Source organism: Camelus ferus, chromosome 31 (assembly GCF_009834535.1).
Source record: "Camelus ferus isolate YT-003-E chromosome 31, BCGSAC_Cfer_1.0, whole genome shotgun sequence".
Taxonomy (NCBI): Eukaryota; Metazoa; Chordata; class Mammalia; order Artiodactyla; family Camelidae; genus Camelus; species Camelus ferus.
Window position 1 is genome coordinate 14,044,578 of NC_045726.1, and position 22,167 is coordinate 14,066,744.

Consider the following 22,167-nt stretch of genomic DNA (forward strand, 5'->3'; position numbering starts at 1 on the left):
TACAGAAACCGTATCTTCTCCACGGCCTGGTCAATGCAGAGACCTGTGACAAGTCTCCCCCTCTTTTCTGTTTCATTAATAGCTGTCAATCCACTTTCAGTGAAAGGGCTCTTCCCCCCTCATTAACAACCATCTCCTTCCCTTACTTCCAGAACAGGCCCATTCCCACTACCTTCCCCTCTTGGGATTTCAACTGCACCCTCTTTCCTGATCCTCCTCTTCCTTTGTCATATGTGCTCAGCTCTGGTTTCTAACCTCATAGAAACTTTTAAAGCAATCCTGTGACCCTCTCTAATTATCATTCCATTTCTCATTCCTCTTACATAGCCAGTTCACTGGCTAGTTCTCATGGCCTATGCTCCCTTTTATTCTTTCAATCTAGTATTTTCTCTGTAACTCTAAGAAAGCTACTAGAAGATCACCAAGGGTGTTTCCTGAAAGCAAATTCAGTAACTTGTTTTCCTGTGGCCAAAGTCAACCACATCTCCCTCATTCAAGTGGGCCCTTCCTTTGGACTTTGTAAACTTTCTTCAGGGTACTTTTCCCCTAACTGTTCCTTTCTTCTTTCTTTCACTACATTTCTTCCCCTTGTATCAATTAGTAGCTGTGCTTCAAAATTCAGTCTCCCATATTTCTATTTTCTCCACATATATTCCAAAACACTCTTTCATTTTCACAATTCCAGCTAATGACTCTCCTGAGATTTTAAAAGAGAACACAAGCTAATACGAATTCTTAATTTTAAAATAAGTATGACAAATCCTAAAGTTACTGATATGAAATTAAAGTTATTTTCTCATCCTCAAATTTAACCATAGAATGTCACCAAAGAGCCATCAAATGCAGGTATAAAACTCATGCAGGGAGGATCCAGGTTTTGTGGAGTGTGTATCAAGATATCATCATGCAGGGGCTCTCTTTAAGATGAGGAATACAAAATTACAGGTACAAAATAGGTTAAACAGCCATGAAGGGGTGTATGCATGCAAAAGGGTCTAAACTGAAGTTTCATTCACTTCACAGAAAACCTACCTCTAACCTCATGCATTAAATTGCACCTATTAAGTTAAAATCTGGATTGGTAATACAGCTATCCACACACACAAAAAAAGTTTAAACTTACTACAAGAATCTGCAAGAATAATTCTAGGGGGAGATTCATCAGGAATTATACAGAGAAACAACTCAGTTATTCTTGTGGAACTATTTCATTACTGCTCTCTAAGAGATGAACAATACAAGGGAAAAAGCTGTGAATACCTGAAAGTCACATGATATTGATAAACTGCTTCATTATGACACTGTATTTTGATAAGGTTCAATCCCAAAGACTGAGGGGTTCCTTTTGATCCTTGCTTCACAAGCAGCTCTCTAGAAAATAAAAATAAAAAACAAAAGCATCCACGTATACCAAAACCAAAAGACCAAATAACCCATGCCACAAAAGAACGAAGAAAGAAAAAAAGAAAGAAAAAGGAAGGAAACATAGATATATGGGGGAACTAGTATTTTACATTTTGCTTATAGGCACGCAGACCAAGAATCAAGACATACAAAAGCAAGCTTTGAAAGCTAGAGGACAAGTTCTTAGCAATCCCTAATTAGAGAAGCAGGGGCACCCACTGTGTCCTAGTAACATCACTGGAATAACTAGGCCAGCTAACTAAGAACATAAGAATTCGTTCTATAGAGAAAGATGAACTGCTGCAATATTTTTCCAAGGCAATTTCCTTATCTTCAAAATGACAAAGAATTATCTATGTGTGAATTGGGAAGGAAAGGAAGAGTCCTGAGTTGTCTCTCTGATACATATTATCATCAAACCCCCTTTCACTTCATTAGGAATGTCCCACCTCTTTGTCATCCTCCCCACTGGCCAAAAAAAAAAAAAAAAAACAAAAACCAACTCTGCAGTACCTACCACCCAGGGAGGACTTTAGACAAAGCAGAACAGAGTTTGCAACACGATGAGAAGGCCTCCTCCACATCACCAGCAGAGAAGGCAGAGCTCCTGACTTACTTTTCCTTGTGTTCTGCAGGCCCAAGTGGAGGGCGATCCAGAGAGTGCAGTGGGGACGGGGGCAGAGGTGGAGATGACAGCTGGCCGGGATCCCGAGAAGTCAGGGTGAGAGCACCGGTGAAAGCTCCAGGAGCCTTGTATATTCCTCTGCCTATTCCACGAGCTGCTCTTCCCATGGCTAATACAGGCACATCCACATTCCCTCTTCCAAGCATTCTGAAATATTGAAAAGAGGGGCAAACCAAGACTTTTTCAATAATGCTTCTATCTCTGTTCCGTCTAAGTGAGTCCCCCAAATCTACAGTCTCTTCCTGGAGGAATCAGCAAAAGAGATCCAAGCACCAAGATTCTCTCCAAATCCAGTATGCCAACATGACTCATTCATGAACTGCTGTTAATACAACTCTCAGGGCCAACCTTCAAAGCAGAAGTTGAGATGGGAAGTTTGACCCACCTGGGTTAATCAACCACCATCAGGGTGACTTCTTAAGAGGGTAAACAGAGTGGTGAACTGTGCAGTGGAGAACTGCTTTTTAACTCTGTCCAGTGACTGGATCAGTAGCCGCTGACTGCTCTTAGAAAATACCCATTCTTACTATAAAATCATGTATTTTTTTTCTGAGATAATACAACCCTCTTTAGAGTTTCCCTTTGGACTTAGAAATATTTCACCTGAATTTGACAGTTACCCAAGAAGGCAATTTTACCCACCTACTCCAACCAACGGAGGCCTCTGCCATCTTGCTATCCCCAGCTGCCAACACTGCAGGGTCCAGAAGAGCAGGATGGGGTTCTTCTCTGTCCTTGTGTGCCACACTGGTGGACAAGCCTCGGCCTAGAATCCCTCTACCTAAATGGAAGGGCCAAACTCCAGCTGTAACAGTGAGCTGAACATTTTGTAAAATACAGTAACTTTTCTGAAGGTAAGCTGTAGGAATTTAAGAACAAAGCAACCACACATAACACCACATTTTCTCAGGTTAGTTTTCCACATACCTAAAGGAGGCATTTCTCGTTTCGGAGGTGCCTGGGACACTGTTTCAAGGCCCAGTCCTCGGAACATGGAGACCAAACCCACAGATTCCTACGGAAATTCAAAGAATATAGCTATTCTAAGGATAATTTAAAACCCCAGAAACATTGATGGTTTTCCGAAAATCTTGGTAAATACTAAAAATGATCTACTTCAACTTCTACAAATGTTACAAGAATACAGAATAAAAAAATCTCATAAAAATTGCTTAAATACTTAGACTGAAAAAAATTTACAACGTTAGGTTTTTAAGCATAAATACATACAGTCTAGGATTTGATTACACTATAACAAACACAACAGAACAGAATTAACTTTTCTTCTTTTCTAGTTCATTTCCTGTACACCTAACATGAGAAGGAACAAGTACACTGGCTAATAAATTTTCCCCTAAAATGGATAAATTTAAGGGCATCAGAAGTTTTGGAGTTTTTTTTAAACAACCTCCAACAAAACCTGCTACTGTTTTCTTGTAGCAGTCTTAAAAGTTTATTACTGCTACACCAACGAAGAGTTGCCACGTGTAGACTCAAGAAATTCATCTGAGTAAAAATACAAGATTACTGTCATCAATGCTTTTTTTTTTCACAGAACATTACATTTGACACTGTCTTCACTACTTAAAATTGTTGTAACTGCATTATTAGATTCTTCCTATATTTGCTAGCTCTTTATTCTTTGAGGTTTACTAATTATAGACAAATGCCATTTTAAAAACTACTACATAATTAGGAGATTAAGAATACACATCAGGGGGAGGGTATAGCTCAAGTGGTAGAGTACATGCTTAGCATACACAAGGTCCTGGGTTCAATCCCCAGTACCTCCTCTAAAAATAAAATAAATAAGTAAATCCAATTACCTCCTCCCCCCGAAAATTTTTTTAAAAATACACATCCATGCAAGTATACACACAACAGTAGCAATAGCTGAAGAACCTCTTTTTCTTTACTATTTGGGCAAAGAGCCTTCTGAAAGGAACCATTCTTAACAATTAAGACCTCAGAGGCAAGAGTGGCTGCTAATACCATGGAGCCAAATCCAGAGTGAAAATCTAAACACTCAGAAAAAAGCAAAAGGCTATATCTTTAAACCTATCGTGTGTGTGTGTGTGTGTGTGTGTGTGTGTGTGTGTGTGTGTGTGTGTGTGTGTCTGTCTGTATTTATTTATATTTATGGAAGCTAGAGGACTAAGGCATTTATCCAAGTCTATCTAGCATTCGTTAGAAGATACTTTTTCTAGACTTGCAAGTCTAGAACTTGAAATACATGCCCAGAAGATGCAACTACTTGTTAAAAGGGGGAAAAAAAAAAATTCTTGCTTTCATTATGGAGCTTCCCAGTTTTCTAAGTACCTTGAAATCCATTATTTGCCCTGACGATAAGCCTTATGCTGCTACTACACATGCAGTCATGGTCTTACCCTTTGTGCTGGCCCACTCTCTAGGCTTGGCTCCTCTTGCTTTCCAAATACATGGCCTCTGCCCGCAGGTCCTGCCCTGCCCAGTCCTGCCCTGCCCAAAGCTGGGCCCAAAGGTCTTGGAGCTCGAGGCCAAGGGCCAGGCATCCGCACAGACTGAGATGGATTCACGGGGGAAGGGCCCCTGAAGGGTGGTCGGACAGGATCCATTGAAAGGCTGCAGAGAACACGGGTGTCAATCTATTTTGGTTAATTATCTGCCAACATTTTAAAAAGTTTAAAAGATTCTCAATTTTCTTTCTTGTCCTTCAGGAGAAACTCACAAAGCATTAAAAAAAAAAAAAAAAAGCTACTTTTGGATCAGACCAGTAACCAGCCTCCTGTATCACAGTCACTTTAAAAGCTTCTATTTAGCCCAGAATATTCTGAACACTCTCAATCAGCAAACTTTTAAAGGCCAAACCCTCCCTGAATTTGCTTATATTTTCTACCCAAACAGCCTCTCAGAGAACTCAGTGCTGTAAGTTAACGATCAGCTGTAGAAGGAAATACTTTAAATGTATAGCATGATTTTGCTTCATAAGCAAGTTTATAGACAACGTAGCCATATCAAAACTTTTTCTGTCACTAAATATTTATGGGTTTTGCTTTGTTTTTGGCCTCTCTTTCTTCTACCAGAGTCCCAATTTTTTTCCAGTCTATTTTCACATTAAACCATTTCATCTCCTCCTTGATTCCTTAGTTGCTTCTCTGAATCTTTATCCAATTCTTTTCTACAAAACTTTTTTCAAACTCTACCATAACTGAGGTCTGCAGGGTACAGATCCTTTCTGGTTTGAGCCTTTGATTTCTGCAGTCTCACAGCTGACATTTAACATCTTCCTCCCCCACCCCCCCAGGTAACCAGGGATGATGCTCCTCCCACCCCCACTCTCCCTAAGTCTCAGATCTGCTAAGCCTCTTCAAAAATCACTTTATAATCATTTATCAGGGCTCTTTCTTTCAGGGGCTCCCTTCATTGTCCGGACTCACCCTTGATTCCTGAAGAACCTTTCTTAAAGGACAAGAAAGCCTTTTCTTAACTTTTGCAAACCTGTTTTAAGTATTAGCTACAGAGAAATCAGGCCATGCATATAAAGAAAAGACTGACACACAATTCCTAAGTCAATGCTATAGGCTGGAGGTAGTTCAGGATCTGGCAAATAAAAAAAAAAAAAACCAACTATTGTCTTTTACGCTAAAATGGGAGGACGTGCCTCCTTCCTCAAAGTTCTCCCCCTGAATTGTTTAAACTCCTTGTTAGCCAGACCTCTTCGCTCATACCCTCCCAACAGCACTGGAAGAATCCAGAACAATCAGTCGCCTAACTGGTGCACACAGAGAAGCTATAAGTCCTACCAACTAGAGGATTTCTGAAATCCTCTTCTTTCTCCACCCCTCCCTCAACTGTATCATCACTTCTGTAGATTCAGGCACCTCCTCCAGAAGGCCCTCCAGTAACGTGGATTTTCTCCTTTGATTAGTTAGCAGATAGCTGGTTGACTATGAGGTCCAACCGGGAAGGGTCCCAGGACAGGTGGCTCCCAGGACAGGCGGCTCCCAGGACAGGCAAGGCCTACCGTCCCCACCGCTCCAGGTGCGAGCTCCAGGCTGGGCACATGACTGGGACCTAACCTGAAGGCAGGCCCCTCAAAGCAAATCCTAGCTCCTTCCGCCCTGGAGAAAGTACCATTCCCCAAACTAAAGCCCGCGTGAGTCCCCTCCCTCCTCAGGCTGCCACCATCCCACCTTCTCGAGGTCCTGCGTTCCTCCTACACATCCAGCCTCAAATAACGACTTCCCGCCCCCGCCCGGGCCTAGGCCCCACCCAGGGGCCCATGGCCCCTCGCGCCTGGGGGGAGGGGGCGGGAGGATGGGGGAGGGGGCAGGAGGGTCGTAGGGGCCCAGAGGGACCCTGCTCACCACCACGAGCTTGAGGCGAAGCTCACCTGGTCAGCAGCGAAGCGATCTCGACCTCCCTGGCCTTCCGAAGCACCTGCGCCCAGTTCTCTCAGCAGCGCTCGAACCCTCGCGCAGCTCTGCTGGGCCTCAGGAGAACCCTGAGCGCAACGCTCCCACCAAGCCACCGGCCCACATGCTCTAGACCCCAAGTTCCGGTCCTCTCGCGAGCCTCAGGGGCTGAAGCCATTGGCCAGACGACGTGCCGCTCACAAGAGCCAGCCATCTCATTGGCTCATGTGCAAAGAGCGCCTCCCTCTCCCTTTGCAGGAGCCTCACTCCACATTGAGGGTCTTCCTGGGGGAGGGGGAGGGGTGCTGGAAGTGGGGGCGTCTGGAAGTTAGGAGTGAGCCTAAGCATTGAAGTGTGGTACGTTTTTAAGATCTCGACTCCCTTTCTGTGGGCAATTCCTGTAAACAGATTTTGCTTACATGCTCATGTAGAAATTGACTTGCCCCACTGTTCCCAGTTAGAGGACATAAGGATATGGGCGGTGAATAGGAAAGAGTAAGCTTGAGTTTACGTTCAATTATGGGGTCTCTGCGCCTCACTTTCCTTACCTATAAAATTGGAATAAAAGCATCCGTTCATAGGGTTGTATATGGAAATGTACATACATTAATGAGACGATGTGTGTAAAGTATTCGACAAGAAGATTGCTGGCAATAAATTTTGCCTATCATTATTATTTATTGATACCTGAGACTGTGAGCCAAGAAGAGCTTTTTTCAAACTATATAAAATGTATTGGTGGTTAATTCTGCAATTATAGTACATTTTCCAAAGAAATAAAGATTTCTCAAAAAAAAAATTTATCCCCTTTCACCCCCTCCAATCATTTTGGTGAATAACCGCACTCCTCTCCAAACTCAAGTTTTTGGAAGTAGTTGGGGTCAAGCTTCCAGATAGAGACATGTAAATACTTTGTATGGAATAGGACTAGAGAAGGTTTTCTAAGCCTTAGAGATCTCATACCTTGTTTGAATCCATACAATAAAGGACTCTCCTTTCCTTCCCAAATCAGAATAGAGTTTGAAAATCATTGGAGCAGGAGAATTTCCAAAGCAGGAATCTATTTGGCACGATACCCCTTCACTCTTTTAGATGTTATTTGTTTAACAGTATATGTACGTTCTCCTACTTCACAACTTCCTACTTTGCAATGTTATAACATATAGACCGAATTCTGTTGCCCATGCAAACATTTAGTAGCTCAAAACAGTTATACAAACTGTTTCTTGATAAAGTCCCATTTCTTGTCCTTGACCAAACCTTGCATGAAAGATTCATTCCATACCCAGGAAATAATACTTTTGGGGCAGAATTCAGCAGATCTTTACAACAGCAATTCTCAGAAAAATTTCTGAAACTGTCGGTCTTGGAATCTAAACCAAGAACACCATTACAAAGGGTATACGAATTGGGTTCCCTAGATTTCTATATCCAGTCATGCAAGATAGGCTGGCCTCAATATTTCTAGCCAATCCATATATAATAAATACTACTTATTTCACCAAAGGAAAATCCATATGGTCTTGATGTTGACTGGGAATAAAAGTGGTTGAAACTCTCTAAAGTGTGGACATCTGCCTAGAATCTTCCAAAAGCAAATCAACCTCTCCTGGAGTTTATGTTTCCTGGCAGAGTACTTCAATTGTTAATTAACCATCCCGAGGATATTGATTAATAAAAATAGCACACATATCATAATGTTTAAAATATTTAAAATTCAATTACAGATGATATTTTCGTAACACTGAATTCTGTCCACTTGGCCCTACCAGGCTGCAAAATTCAGGGTGAGGATGGCCCTGTAACTATATACAATCTGGATTCTCCCAGGGAGTCATGTCATCAAGTCTGGCCCTTTGTTCCCAGTAAGTACTGCCATTCTGACCATATATCCTGACACACAGGAGCTCACATGAAAAAATAAATCACAAAACCCATTAAATTGTTTTAGATTTTTTAGTTTAAATTAAATTTTAAAAACACATGTGGTGGAGGGGGGTAGAGTTCAGTGGTAGAGCCCGTGCTTAGAATGTACAAGGTCCTAGATTCAATCCCCAGTATCTCCATTTTTAAAAATTTAAAAATAAATAAACCTAATTATCTCCCCCCCAAAAAAACAGTAATAATAAAATTAAAAATTTAAAAACACACATTAGGCTCAATAAGAAGACAAACAACCTAATTTTTAAAATGGGGAAAAGATAGGAACTGATCTTTCCACCAGAGAAAATATACAAATGAGAGAAAAGCACATGAAAATGTGCTCAACACTATTAATCATTAGGGAAATACAAACTAAAACCACAAGTAGGTATGTTATACCCACTAGAATGGCTATAAGAAATAGGACAGGTAGTAACTGTGATGGTTACTTTTATGTGTCAATTTGACTGGGCCACAGGTACCCAGATATTTGGTCAAACATTATTCTGAGTGTTTATGGAAGGGTGTTTTGGATAAAATTAACATTTGAATGGGGAGACCTCGTAAAACAGATTGCCCTCTCTAATGTGGGTGGCCTCATCCATTAGTTGAGGGCCTGACTAGGACAAGAAGACTCACCCTATTTGGAATAAGAGAATTTTTTCATACCTGACTGCCTGTGGACTTAAACATCAGTTTTTTCCTGCCTTGGGACTCAAACTGAAACACTGGCTCTTCCAGGGTTTTGAGCCCACCAGCCGTCAGACTGGAACATCACCATTGGCTCTCTTGGTTTTCAGGCCTTCGGACTTGGACTAGAACTACACCATCGGCTCTCCTGCAACTCCACTTTGCCAACTCACTCCGAAGATCTTGGGATTTGTCAGCCTCCATAAACACATATTATAATTCCTAGTATTAAGGTTACACATTTCCTAGTGGTTCTGTTTCACTGGAGAACTGTGACTAGCACAGATTTAGCTACTATGAAATAGGTTTAACAAATACATAACAATGTGAAAGTGGCTTTGGAACTGGGTGATGGGTCTGGCTGGAAGAGTTTTGATGTACATGCCAGAAGCAGCCTAGATTCGCTTGAAGGAGGCTGTTGGTAGAAATAAATGTTAAAGTTGCTCCTGGTGAAGTGTCAGACTGAAATGAAGAACCTGTTATTGGAAACTGGAGGAAAGGTGATCCTTATGATAAAATGGCAAAGAACCTGGCTGAGCAGTGATCTAGTGCTTTGCGGAAGGGAAAACTCACAAGCGATAAACTTGAATCTCTGGCTGAGGAGATAGCTAAACCAAGTGTGTGTGGTGTGACCTGGCCTCTCCTTCCTGCTTATAGTAAAATGCAAGAGGAGAAAGATAAATTGGAAGAAAGATTAAGCCAAAAGGAACTAGAATTTGAAGATTTGGGAAGTTCTCAGCCTATCCATATTACAAAAGTGAGAAAGCTTGTTCTGGAGAGAACACCCAAGGGTGTGGCTAGACAATCTCTCCATTAGGAGATTATCTATAATTAACCATGGAGTGAATCAACCATCTCAGAGGAAACTAGGAGCAAAAATGGGCTTATACCAGCAGAGACATTGCCAGTTTGGGCCAAAGGGAGCAGAGACTAGATGAAATAAAGGAAGGCTTTCGGGCGTCTGGGATTCTACAGGATAGGACAATAGAGCTATTTAACACGCTTAATCCTTTAAGAAAAGGGAAGAATAACCCCAAAGGTGATCCAGCCATCACCAGGGCTGCCACTGCCACCACAAGCTCGCAGGGCAAAGCTATTCCTCTTCACAGCTTCACAGCTGGAGATGATTATTGCCTCACGATGAATCAGACCTCAAGTCTCACCCATACCTGGTTTAGATGATGTTCAGTTGAGACTTTCGACTTGGAATTAATGCTGGAACGGGTTAAAAGTTTTAGGGCTATTGGGTCAGGGTGAATCTATTTTGCATGTGCGAAGGACATGAATTTGGGAGAACCAGAGGGCAGGATGTTGTGAACTGAATTTTGTCCCCCCACCCCCACCAAGATTCATAAGCCTAACCCCCAATGTCACTGTCTTTGGAGACAGGGCCTATAGGGAGGTAATTAAGGTTAAATGAAGTCGTAAGGGTAGGCCCCTACCCTGATTGTACTGGTGTCCTTATAAGAAGAGGAAGGAACACCAGAGATCTTTCTTTTCCTATGAGCAAAGAGGAAAGGGCATGTGAAGACACTGCAAGAAGGTGGCTGTCTACAAGCCAGGAAGAGCGCTCTTACCAGAAACTGAATTTGTCAGCACCTTATCACGGACTTCTAGCCTCTAGAACTGTGAGAAAATAAACGTCTTGTTAAAGCCTCCTTGTCTGCGGTATGTTGTAATGGCGCCCCTAGCGGACTAATACAGTAATAAACAGCAAGTGCCGGACATTAAGCTTTTTCGATTGCAACTCAAGCGCCTAATGTTAAGCTTTTGATTGCCAAGACACCCATCTCAAAGACATCCATCTCAAGTAAACATACTGGAAGCTAAATAACCAGATAAGGAACCAGGCCGCCCCCACCCATGAAGCTCCCCTTCTAGAAAGCCTGGGTGAGCCTGACTGCTCGAGTGCTCATGCTTTTTCCTTCCCATGTCCTAATTTCTGCTCTTAGGGGGTTTGCGGTAATTAATTAATTAAATCTGGGGGGGCCTGGAGACTTTTATTTCTTGACTGGTCCACATAGTGGTGGACGGGCCACTACAAGGCCACGTCAGCCTCCTTCTCCTTCGGCGGCTGATGCAGTAGCCGCTGCTCCTTCAAACTCCATGTGTTTCATGTAGCCCAGGTGCTCCCGCTTGCAGGCCAGGCAGTTGGGGAATGTGACAGCTTAACACGTGAGAAGCCGGGTGAGCTAGTGCGCACAGCGGTCCCGCTGCTGGAACACCAGCTGCGCCTTGTTCATTTGCTGCCGAGCGGCCACCATCTCCGGCTCCTTGCGCCGGGGGGGAAGCCGCAGGCTGGAGGGAAGGTGGCGTCTCCAGGGGTGTGGCTCCCGGATGTATCGCCCAGGTCACAAGAAACCAGGTGCGCCCGCATGGCTGCTGCCGCTGCAGGTTCCTGCTGCATCTGGTGCTCTTAGATTTTAAATTCACCAATGAAGACTGAAGCTGCAAAACCCTACGCACTCCACTCAACCTTAATAAAGGCAGAACCCCAGGTTCTCTCTCTACCTCTCCCTATTTGTGTGTGTGTGTGTGTGTGTGTGTGTGTGTGTACACTATTTCTCCCTTTCTCCCCATGACCTTGCTGTTTGGCCTTCAGGCATGTCATGTACCTTTTAGGACTTGCTTTTTCAAAGTTCCCTGATAGTTGTTGCTGACATGTGTCTTGCAATCATATTAAGAACCACAAGGGCCAATCCAGCCACAGCATCGGCTCTGGTCAGGGAAATGTCTGTGGGGGCTCACCACAGCAGTACAGGCCCAGGTGAGTGCTCTAAGGCATTCCTACCTGCCAGCATCACTAGCAATAGGCTGAAACCAACACAAAACAGATGTGGTGAAACCAGAACCCTAGTACGTTGCTGAAGGGGATGTAAAATGGTGCGCCACTTTGGAAAAATTTGGCAATTTCTCAAAAAGTTAAACAAAAAATTACTGTAGGAACCAAAAATTCCACTTCTTGGTAACTACATAAGAAAAATGAAAACATATGCCCCCACAAAGCTTGCATGCAAACATGCATAGCAGCATTATTGATTACAGCCAAAACCTGAAAACCACCTAAATGCCCATCAACTGGTGAACAGATAAACAAAATGTGATGTAAACATACAACAGACAGAGTCAGCAATAAAAAGGAACAAACTACTCTGCTATGCTGTGGAGGAACTTCAAAGCATCATGTTAAAAGATGAAGCCAGACACAGGAGACCATATATTGTATGAGTCCATTTATAAGAAATAAGAAAAGTCTAGAAAAGACAAACATACAGAGACAGAATGTAGACTAGTGGTTGTCTGGGGCTGGAGGTGGGAATGAGAATGAACTGTTAATGGGCCTGAGGGATTTTATTAAGGTGATGAAAGTGTTCTAAAACTGATTTGAGGTGATGTCTGTACCACTCACTAAATTTATGAAAAATTATCAAATACTCAAATAGGGTAAGTTTTATGACATGTAAAATATACTTTAATAAGGAGGACGGTATAGCTCAGTGGTAGAGAGGCTGCTTAGCATGCGCGAGGTGCTGGGTTCAATCCCCAGTACCTCCATTAACAATAAATAAATAAACAAACCTATTTACCGCCCCCTCCCAAAAAAACCCTCGAGCCAAAAAAGTAATAAAATTTAAAAATGAATCAAATGTTTAAAAAAATAAAAAAGTAAAAATTAAAAAAAATTTAGCAAACAAGCAAAAACTGCAATGAACAGAACCAGATCCATAAAGATTTCAGAAAAAGAATCACTGTACAAAGAATATAAACCGATCTTCAATATTTTATATAGTTCAAAATTAGAATCCTGATTATACATTTAACTTTACAAACACATGAGCAACTCTTATACACTGTTGATTGGCATGTGAATAGGTGGGTGTGTGGCTCAGCTCTACCAAACAGACAGGGGCAGGTCTCTTTGGGCTTCTGAAGGACGCCCCTTCCTGATAAGAGCAGAATGAGGACAAAGTTCCTCTACTGCGGTCTGCTTTGCTTCCTGCTTTGGCTTTGGACACTGTCATTTGAAGAAATGATGCTGAGCTGTAACAGCCACGTTGCAACAGCAGGGATGCCAGAACAAATGGATCCAAGAAAATCCTGATGATGTTTTTGGCTGCCACCCAACCCTGAAACCATCTATCCCCAGACCTCCTGTTACACGAGATAACTAAACACCCTTACTGCGTATGTCAGTGTCAGTCTACTTTTCTGTTCCTGGTGCTGATCACATTCTGATAGAAGCACTTCTCTGCCTGGGACGAAACAAATGCTTTATGTCCACTGTAATTTAAAAGCAGCCCTATTAAAAAGCTACTATTATCCTGTCTTTATAGAAAATACATAAAACTGAGCTTAAGGAGGGTAAGTAATTTATTTCCCCCAAAGTTATTGGTGGAGTCAGATTCAAGTTCAATCCTGATTCTTAAGCCTACACGCTGGCACTTAATCACATAGATAAAAAATGAACAAGCCTTAAAAAAAAAAAAAACCCAAAAAACAAGCCTATAGTTCTCTTTTGGTGTCTTAAAAAAGATGTATATGCACAGATGCAGGTAGTAATAAATTTGCATCCATTTGCACTCATGCATGAATTTGGCTTTGGGCTTTTTACTCCCGTTATCTGCATTTATTTGTTGGTAGAAATGTATGCTTTGGAGGCCTGGCCAAGAAAGCAGACTTGCCTCGTCTATTTCTCACATTTCTACTGACGATGCCCCATCTGTGAACCAGGAATATAGAGACAGGTCACGGGGACTCTGACGCAGGGTCGTTAACGTTCAATCCCCAAGATACTCGAAATGGTGAAACGGTGAACGTTAAAAGTGGTACGTGTTCTTCCTCAAGCTCTCGTGAAGAATCAAAGAACGAAGACTGCAAAACACCAAACATCTAACAAGGCAGGGGCTCTGGAAATAAAGACGAGTTTCTGAACCAAAGAAACCAAGAGGAAGAGAGGACTACAATGGAGATTCACTGGCAGTGCATTAGCTATTGAAAAAGCAGCAGCAAACACTGAAGCCCAGAGAAAAAAGCAGTTGGTTCATTACAGCTCAGTGTTTCACACCAAACAGGACTTCCGTAGCACACGTCTCCAAGAACCCTTTCTGCTCAGTCCTCTACAGTGAGAACAGAGACCAGAACACTACCGACCAACAGAGCTATGTGACCTCTTAGCCACTGAAGGGGTGATGTGGGGACTAGTCAATCTTGCTTCCCAGCTGCTGGCTTGGCAGCTTAAGAGGCTCAGTGTAGGAAAAACCCCAGTGGTGAATAAAAAGCATGCTCAAGGAAGAGAAGGAAGGTGAGACTAAAGGAAGGCATATCCATCCAAAGCCTCTGGGGCCACCTAAGTCGGGAGGAGGTGTTTGTTACCGAGCCCGTGTGGTTCACATTCATTCCAGAGGCCGTTTGCAGCACCAGCATCTAATGACCACAGACACTAGCCGGAGGTGTCTCCCCTACCCTGCTGAACCAGGAAAAATGCCAGCCCTGCAGACAAGGGATGAGGAAAGAGAAGCTGCTCCTCAGGGACCACCCACTGGAAGGATCAAGAGTGTGATGACCTGCTGAAAGGAACATGACCTCAGACTAATGAACCACCAGGACAGCGTGGCCAGTGGGAGCAGAGTCCAAGCTGAGTGGGTGCCCAGACAGGAGACAGAGGTGGGCCTCTTGAACTCAAAAGTTCTGGAAGTGAGAGGTCATCTGTCAAGTGTCAGAGAGGCTATTATTCAATAAACCTCTACTTTCTGTCTTACCCAGGGTTGTTTCTCAGCAGTATTTTACTCGGTGTGGTGCTGATTCTCTACAAATGGTCAGAGGTGTCTTCTGAGAAATATGTAAGTGGAAGCTGGAAGAGCAGTGGCTACTTACTGCAGGGGCGAGGGCGGGGTGGGAGGGGAGGAGTCCTGGGACCACCATGTCACCCAGAGGCATGTGTGGGGTGATGGGAGGAGGGAGTCTGACTTCCTCACTGCTGACGGCACCTACAGCCAGGGCCTCACAGCAAGGGACAGGGAGCACTTGGCTAAGGGTGCTCAGGAGAAAAGGACAAGGGCCAGAACCCGAACCTTCAGAGCATCAGGCTGGGGCGATGGGACACAGAGTAAGAAAGTGGGACGGAGCAGCTCCGTTCACCTTTCCTGAGAAATTCTTGGAATCTCTCTTTTGTCTGAAAATAGACTCAGGCGGAGGGAAGGGACACTGAACTAACATTTATTGAGCGCCTACTGTGTATATCTGGCCTTGTGCAAGGAGTTTTCCGCAACAGTATTCGATTTCATCCTCACACCAACCCTGTGAGGTAGGTATCGTCCTCATTTCTGTCAGATGAGGAATACGAGGCTCAGAAAGGTTAGGTAGTTTGTCCAATCACACGATGAGTCACAGACAGAGCTGGGACTGAGTACTGAGTCTCAGACTGAGAGGTCCCTGCTCTCTCCCCAGCACCACCTCTCGGGAGGAAGAGGGGAGCAAAAGCAGCAGGAACAGTCCGTACGTCTCCCACCCTGAGAACCAAGACCGTCACCAAGAGGAGCCTGTCCTTTCCTACAGGCCGTCCCCTCTCCACCTGGGGAGGGTGCAGCCAGTTGAAGAGATAAGACATAAATAGAAAAATAAATAGCAGAGAAGTTCCCCAGCAGTGAGGACGTGCAGTTTCTGTGCTGTGGGACGGTCACTGCGCCGTTCACGGCTGCTGTGGGAGGGAGCCACGTGGGTCCTGTGGGGAAAACTGGGACAATGGCTGGAGTGGGTGGGCTCGACAGGCCCCTTCTGGGCCGAACAGATTTGAGAGCACAACGTCTGGAGCAGGCAGCAGCCGTGGGCACAGTCACCATCGTCCTCCATCTGCTCATTTTACCGGTGTTTGTGATCCAACAGGGATTCAAAATTGGGAGAACATACAAGTTTGTGCTTTACGTGTCCCAGGACTGTCATCTCACCGGTTCTACTGTCTCCAAGGCCCACAGACACCAGCTCCTGCCAATCGACAGAGACGGTGATGAGAACCAGAACCACACAGCCCGTCGCTCAGTCCTACGTGCTAACGTGATAATCCCCAGAACCCTCCCCCGTATTCAGCACCAATTCCTCCATGCTCAACACCTTGGAGAGCCTCCGCCCAGGCCCTGCAGGCTCTCACCTGCAGGAACGAGCAGGTGGTTCCCATCGTCACGTCCAGAGTCACCTTGCCCAGGAGGAGCTGCACCTTCCCCGACTTGCGGATGAGCAGCTTGCCAACCTGACCCTCCGTCAGGTCAGCCAGGGTACAAGTGTTCTCTGCCAACCTGGCTTCCTGTGAAGACAAAGAGGGAACAGAAGCCGGGTAAGGAGCCGTTTCTTCCAATCTTCACGACTGAACCTTTTCCCAAAGGAAGGCACCAGCAGCAAAGGTTAGAATGAGCTCTGAAGAGAGGGCCTTTTCCTGAGGCCGCCTGCCACTGGTCAAAAAAAAAAAAAAAAAAAAAAAATCCACAGCAAATAAATCAACAAAGGGACAAAATATTGGTATCTGCTAAAGCTGGGTGATGGTACATGAAAGTTAAAATTCTCTCATTTGTTATATATTCAAAATATTTCATCGTGAAAAATAAACACACATACAATTGGGGTTGAAATACCAAGCTGCAAGCCTCGTGGGTAGAAGGAACAAACGCACACTGTCCTCATGGTTCAGTGTGGGTGGCACACCTCCACTTCCCTCCAAGGTGGCCGCTTCCCCTCCGGTCCCCCGCATTTTCACGGGGCTCATTCCTGAGCGTACCCGGTCTTTTTCCTGCTTTATAACCACCATCTGTCCGTCCTCGCTCTGCACCTCTGTCTTGATTGGCTTGATGTCCTGAGAAGGCGGCTGGCCGGGGAGCGAGTCTGGCAGTTGCAGGAACAGCAGCTCTTCCTCCTGCGTGAGGCTCAGCTCCCTGAGCAGCTCTGCCACAGATACGTCCTTTGGGAGGCCCGGGGTCTTCCTGGCTGCTCTGGGAGGAACCTTCATCTTGGCCGCCTCCTCCTCCTCATCTCGCGGCTCCTCTTTCACTACCCAAGGTACCAGAAATGGAAGGGCTGTTAGGTGCCCACCGCCGTGCCATCTCACTGCACCCAAGCCCTCGCCCCAGTCGGCTCCACTGTCACTCAGCCTGGAGGCTGAGGACAAACTCTGGTTATAAAGCGGGATCCAAGGGGGTGAGGGTATAGCCCAAGTGGCAGAGTGTATGCTTGGCATGCAGGAAGTCCTGGGTTCAATCCCCAAGTACCTCCATTAAAAAAAATAAATAAACCTAACGCACCCTCCCCCTCAAAAAAGAGGGATCCAAGATTTGTGTGACTTATCTAAAAAGGGGTATCTCAGCAGGAAACTGCTGAGAATGAGAACTTAGCACCTTTTGTTCAGGTCATGTACTTGACCCCTGGAATGGGAGGGGACCTGCTTATCAGCAGTCTGGGAGGTTCATTCCTGGGGTGCGGCCAGAGAAAAGGGGATGAGACAAGAACGGACACAGAGTACCTTTCACAGCAGGTACATCCACCTCCATGTCCTCTTCCTTGGGGCCAGCCGGCCAAGGTTTAACGTCTGCTTCTTCATTCTCTTCCTTAAAAAGCCAGCCCGAGTGAGCCAGCGGCAGCTGCACAGGCATGTTTCGAGTGTCATTTCTCAGCCCAGGGTCATCGATGAACTGCCAAAGAAGAGTCGGGGGTCATATGGCTGGGCCAGCATACACACATACCTGGGCTGCAGTCCACCTTAGCCCTTTTCTATCCCAAGATCCTTGCCGCTCACCAGGCTTCCCTGCCTGGCCCCCCAGAGGAAGCGCTTTCCCACAAAGAAGCCCCTCGCCCCCACCTCCCCGCCCCCACCGGCACCTACATCATCCTTCTCCAGCATGCGCAGGATCTGCTTTGTCTCTTCATCCGTCTCCCTCTTCTCCTTTTTGATGTTGATGATGTGGGAGGGCCCCATGTCCGACACATCCACAGTCTTATCCCAGTTCCCTGAGGGAAACCACACAGTACAACTAAGGAAGGGGCCCTACAGCAAGGAAAACTCAGCAGGGAGCTAGGAGGGGAATTCCACTGCCCTGGTCCTTCTCTCGGGCCTCTGAACTGAAATCCACCGATTCCTTCCTCCCGGAGCCCCAGCAGCTTTGTACCCTTTTTCTTCATCATTTCAGCTGGGCCCTGCTCAAAGATGGAGTGGGACTGGATCACTTCTGGGCGCCCCCGGCCCCGTCCGTGCCCCTCTCGCTGTCGGTCTCTATCCCTTTCACGCTTCTCCTTCTTGATGGTGACTTCTTCCTTGGGCCTGGAAAACAGAACAGATTAAGGGAAACCACTCACTTCCCCTCCCTCTGAGAACTGGTCTTACTCTCCCATACCACTCTGCTCCACCTGAGTGGAGAGTTTATGAGCCAAAAACTACATCATGAGCAGAAAAACCCCCAATCCTAAGTCTGGCATCTTTTTCACTTCCTTGATGAGGCAAAGTCCTTTCACTTTACTTTATCTTTTTGAGGCTGTATGTTAGAACTATAACTCGTGCTCGCTTCGGCAGCACATATACTAAAAAAAAAAAAAAATTGGAACGATACAGAGAAGATTAGTATGGCCCCTGTGCAAGGATGACATGCAAATTCGTGAAGCGTTCCATTAAAAAAAAGAAAAAGAACTCTAACTCAAAAGCTGAATTATAGACTACCTCAAAATGTGGATTATTTTTGTATTGGCTGAAAGCAGGAAGCCCATAATGCAAAAGAACTTAAGGGAAAACCTTAAGGGATGTATCTCTGTCCAAACTATTGTCTCTCAAATCTGGCTATAAAAGATAATCACTGTTTCATTGCAAACAAGTTAAATTACAATTTTAGGGATGGACTCCCCTGCATCAGTATTTTTTTTTTAAAACTTGTGCATTAGAATCATCTGGGAGCCAGGGCTGAAAATCACTACTGAAAAGAACTAAATCTGCAAATTTAAATTTCCGAGCCACATACCTAGTTACTCCCTCAAAAGCCCAAATTCAGAACCGGTAAACAAGGGACAAGTATTCAGAAGACCTAGCAACTTACTCTTCCTTGATCTTCCGACTGATGATATTTGGGGTGAAGGTTTTCTGAAAGTAAAATACAGGAGTCACTGATTTGGTAAGTTCTGACCCCAAAGTACAGAAGAAAATAAAAACTCCCAAAGGGCACCTTCTATGGACCAAGACCACCATGGCTCTCCTCTGCACACTCCACACTGTGATCAAAGATTTATAGACATGCACATGTACTTGGAAAGAAAGAATATCATGTCATCGTGGCAGTGGAGTTACACAGAAGAAAGGGGCATCAAAAAACATTTAAACAGCAGCCTCAGGTTCTGCCCTCTGAAAGGAGAGCCCTCAGGACTTGTAACAGCAAAAGAATTTACCTAATCTCACCTCTGGTCTTCAGAGTGCTATAGGGACCGGACAGTATCATAGGGAAAGGGCCCTGGCAGCAAGGCTCAAGTAGGAGAGACAGATCTGCCAGCACTCATAAACAGATGATCGACTGACACCACAATTCCCCAAAGTAAACTTAGGTCTTCAAAAACTGGCTGCTTTATACGCTGTCATCCTCCCCTCTACCCTTTAAGGGTTACCCTTTACATCTACAGTCATAAATACAATAGGAGAGGACACAGAACCTCTAATATGATGCCTAGGACTCAAAATACTTTGGATCAGAAGTCTGCAAACTGCGATCCATGGAAAATTTAGAACTTTAAAACTGCAGCCCTAGTTTATGCCTGTGTGGCTTGCATGGGTTTTCTTAAAGGCGTCCAAAGCACACACGAAAAGGAAACAAACACGACTCAAATTGCTTTTGAACTAATTAGGATTCTCTGCTCTTCAGCCATCCCTGAGACCATGTCAACATCTTGTACCCAGTATCTTGACTTGAAGGGAGGGCAGGCTCCCCAAAAATTGTAGGCAAAAGTCTGAGGACAAGATTCACGAGGCCCAACACCACGCCTGGCACACGGCAGACCCTACATGAACATGAGTCGAACCCCCAGGTGCCTGGAATCCAAAGTAGCTGGGTTTCTTTAAAAGGTGCCATCGGGTACCTTCTTGACTCCCCCGAGGGTGAGGTCCCTGGAGCGGATGGAGGGAAGGCGGCCCGGGGTGAGGGGAGGCGCCGGCCTCCGCCCGATAAGCCCCCGGGCCCCAGAGAGGAGGGGTCGGGGCCCTCCCGGAGCGCTGGGCTCGCCCGCGGCATTTCCTTCCGACATGTTGCCTGGAAGAGAAGGAGGAAAGTGGTAACAGAGTCACTGGAGGGGGAGGACACGCGGACCCTGGGCGGAACCCCACCCACGTGGCCTCCCGCCTCCCAGTCAGCGCATCCCTCCCGCAGCGCCTCAGCTCCTCCCCGTCCCACGTGGCGAGACTCCTCGCAACACCCCGGCTAGAGCCCTTGACTCGCCAGCTCCCCAGGCCCCCGGCCAGGCACGAGGCAGGGACGCACCCCAGCGCACGCGGGCTGCGGCTCCGCACCACGCACGTCCCGACTTCACCTCCGACGCGACCCGCGGCTGGCCCCAGGCCTCAGCGCCCGGCGGAAGTCTGCGTGGCAGGACCCGGGCGCCTGCCATCTTGCCGCGGAGCGGAAGTGAGGTCGGTGGGCGGGGCCGGGCCACAGTATTTATCCGGCGGCGCCTCGCTCCCCTCCGCCTTCTCTTCCCGGTTCTTCCCGGAGTCGGGAAAAGCTGGGTTGAGAGGGCGAAAAAGGAAGAGGGGACTGGTCTGGGTTACACCGCGATGCAGCGCTCGGGGGTCTTGGCCCGGGGCGTGAGGTGGGGGCGCCCAGCTCGTGGTCTGGGGGCCGGGCGACCGCCACAACGCGATGTGGGGATTCGCCGCTGCAGAGCCTCGGGGTCGCGGCTCGAGATGGGGCGGGGGGCGCGGGGCCGAGAACGAAACCCGGACTCAGACTCGGGGCGCCCTGGGCCGGGCCGAGCCTCGGCTGCCGGCGCGGTGGTGACCTTGGAGTGGTCACTGCACCTCCGGGCTGCACCCTCGCCCTCGCCCGGGGGTCCCTTCCCCGGACTCCTGGTGGGGTCCTGGGGTGGGGCTGTGGGCACAGCGCTGGAGCAGCTGCAGCGGACGAACCGGGTACCTAATGGCACCTCCCCTGGGCTCGGGACTGTGGGCTTATGACTGTGCGTGGACTCTTGCCCTTGTGTGCACTTCTCGTCCGATCCTGGAACCTGAGAAACGAAGTTTGCTCTACTGGGAAGGACAAATTTAAAGTACTTTTATCGTCACTCCAACCTTTGTAATATAACATAAAAAATGACCTTTACTGTTATTACCCCCCACCCCCATGTTAAGACCATGTAACAACATTGCAGAAAGTTTGAGGGAAGGAAAACATTTGTTAGAATTCCACATAGACTAACTATTAAAACTTGTAGTATATTCCAGTCCCCTTCACGGGGCTTTCTTATTGTACCACAATTTTGAATCCTCTCTTTTAAAATAACATTTCTTTGTTGCTGTATCAAACGATCTCGGATGGCTATGTCATGATTTGCTAATTTTCCTGCTTGGACGCTTAAATTGTTTCTTTTCCCTGTTGTAAATAACGAGCTGGTTAACATCTGGTGCATTTAAACTTCTTCCTTCTTTTGGATTATAGTCCTAGGACAAATTTCCAGGCTTGTGATAACTGTACAAAAGAAGATGTACCTTATTTTTAAAGTAAATTTTAAAATTTTGAGATAATAGTAGATACACATGCAGTTGTAAGAAATAATGTGGAGATCCCAAGTACACTTTACTCAGTTTCCCCAATAGTACCATATTGCAAAACTATGGTACAGTATCACAACCAGAATATCAACATTGAAAGTCAAAATACAAGCTGTTTCCATCACCACAAGGATCCCTCTAGTGCCCTTTTATAGCCATACCTCCCTCCCTCCCACCCATCCCTGGTAATTGCTAATCTGTTCTCCATCCTCATACTTTTGTTATTTCCAGAGTGGAAATCATTCAAAATGAAATTATACAGTATGCGACTTCTTAGGATTGCTTTATTCACTCACCAT

General features: G+C 45.8%; 2 protein-coding genes and 1 non-coding gene across 5 annotated transcripts in view; 1 reads left to right on the forward strand and 2 right to left on the reverse strand.

The window, feature by feature from the left end:
* PIWIL2 (piwi like RNA-mediated gene silencing 2) overlaps positions 1-6,621 on the reverse strand; it is a 54,614-nt gene extending 47,993 nt beyond the window's left edge. The window contains exons 1-6 of the mRNA XM_006180197.3: positions 6,462-6,621; positions 4,477-4,690; positions 3,017-3,104; positions 2,732-2,870; positions 2,021-2,236; positions 1,261-1,371 (exon numbers count right to left, since the gene is read on the reverse strand). Of these exons, the coding sequence (XP_006180259.1) occupies positions 1,261-1,371; positions 2,021-2,236; positions 2,732-2,870; positions 3,017-3,104; positions 4,477-4,683 (761 nt within the window). The 5' untranslated portion in view covers positions 4,684-4,690; positions 6,462-6,621. The remainder of the gene's footprint in view (positions 1-1,260; positions 1,372-2,020; positions 2,237-2,731; positions 2,871-3,016; positions 3,105-4,476; positions 4,691-6,461) is intronic.
* A 6,238-nt stretch (positions 6,622-12,859) lies between these two features.
* Positions 12,860-20,724, reverse strand: POLR3D (RNA polymerase III subunit D). 3 transcript variants are annotated; one of them, XM_032470797.1, is made up of 9 exons: positions 20,583-20,721; positions 20,185-20,354; positions 19,158-19,201; positions 18,243-18,394; positions 17,960-18,084; positions 17,600-17,768; positions 16,862-17,130; positions 16,241-16,393; positions 12,860-16,077 (listed from the first exon to the last, which is right to left on the reverse strand). In XM_032470797.1, exons 1-9 carry the CDS (start codon positions 20,707-20,709, stop codon positions 15,955-15,957), a joined length of 1,332 nt encoding a protein of 443 aa, XP_032326688.1. In that variant the 5' UTR covers positions 20,710-20,721; the 3' UTR covers positions 12,860-15,954. The 3 variants fall into 3 exon arrangements, with proteins under 3 accessions (XP_032326688.1, XP_032326689.1, XP_032326690.1); XM_032470798.1 differs by lacking the exon at positions 19,158-19,201 and having other exon boundaries at positions 20,583-20,724; XM_032470799.1 differs by lacking the exons at positions 19,158-19,201; positions 20,583-20,721 and having other exon boundaries at positions 20,185-20,533.
* Positions 18,636-18,745, forward strand: LOC116660834. The gene has a single exon (XR_004316487.1). It is a non-coding gene; the product is annotated as a U6 spliceosomal RNA (small nuclear RNA).
* Positions 20,725-22,167: the final 1,443 nt, after the last annotated feature.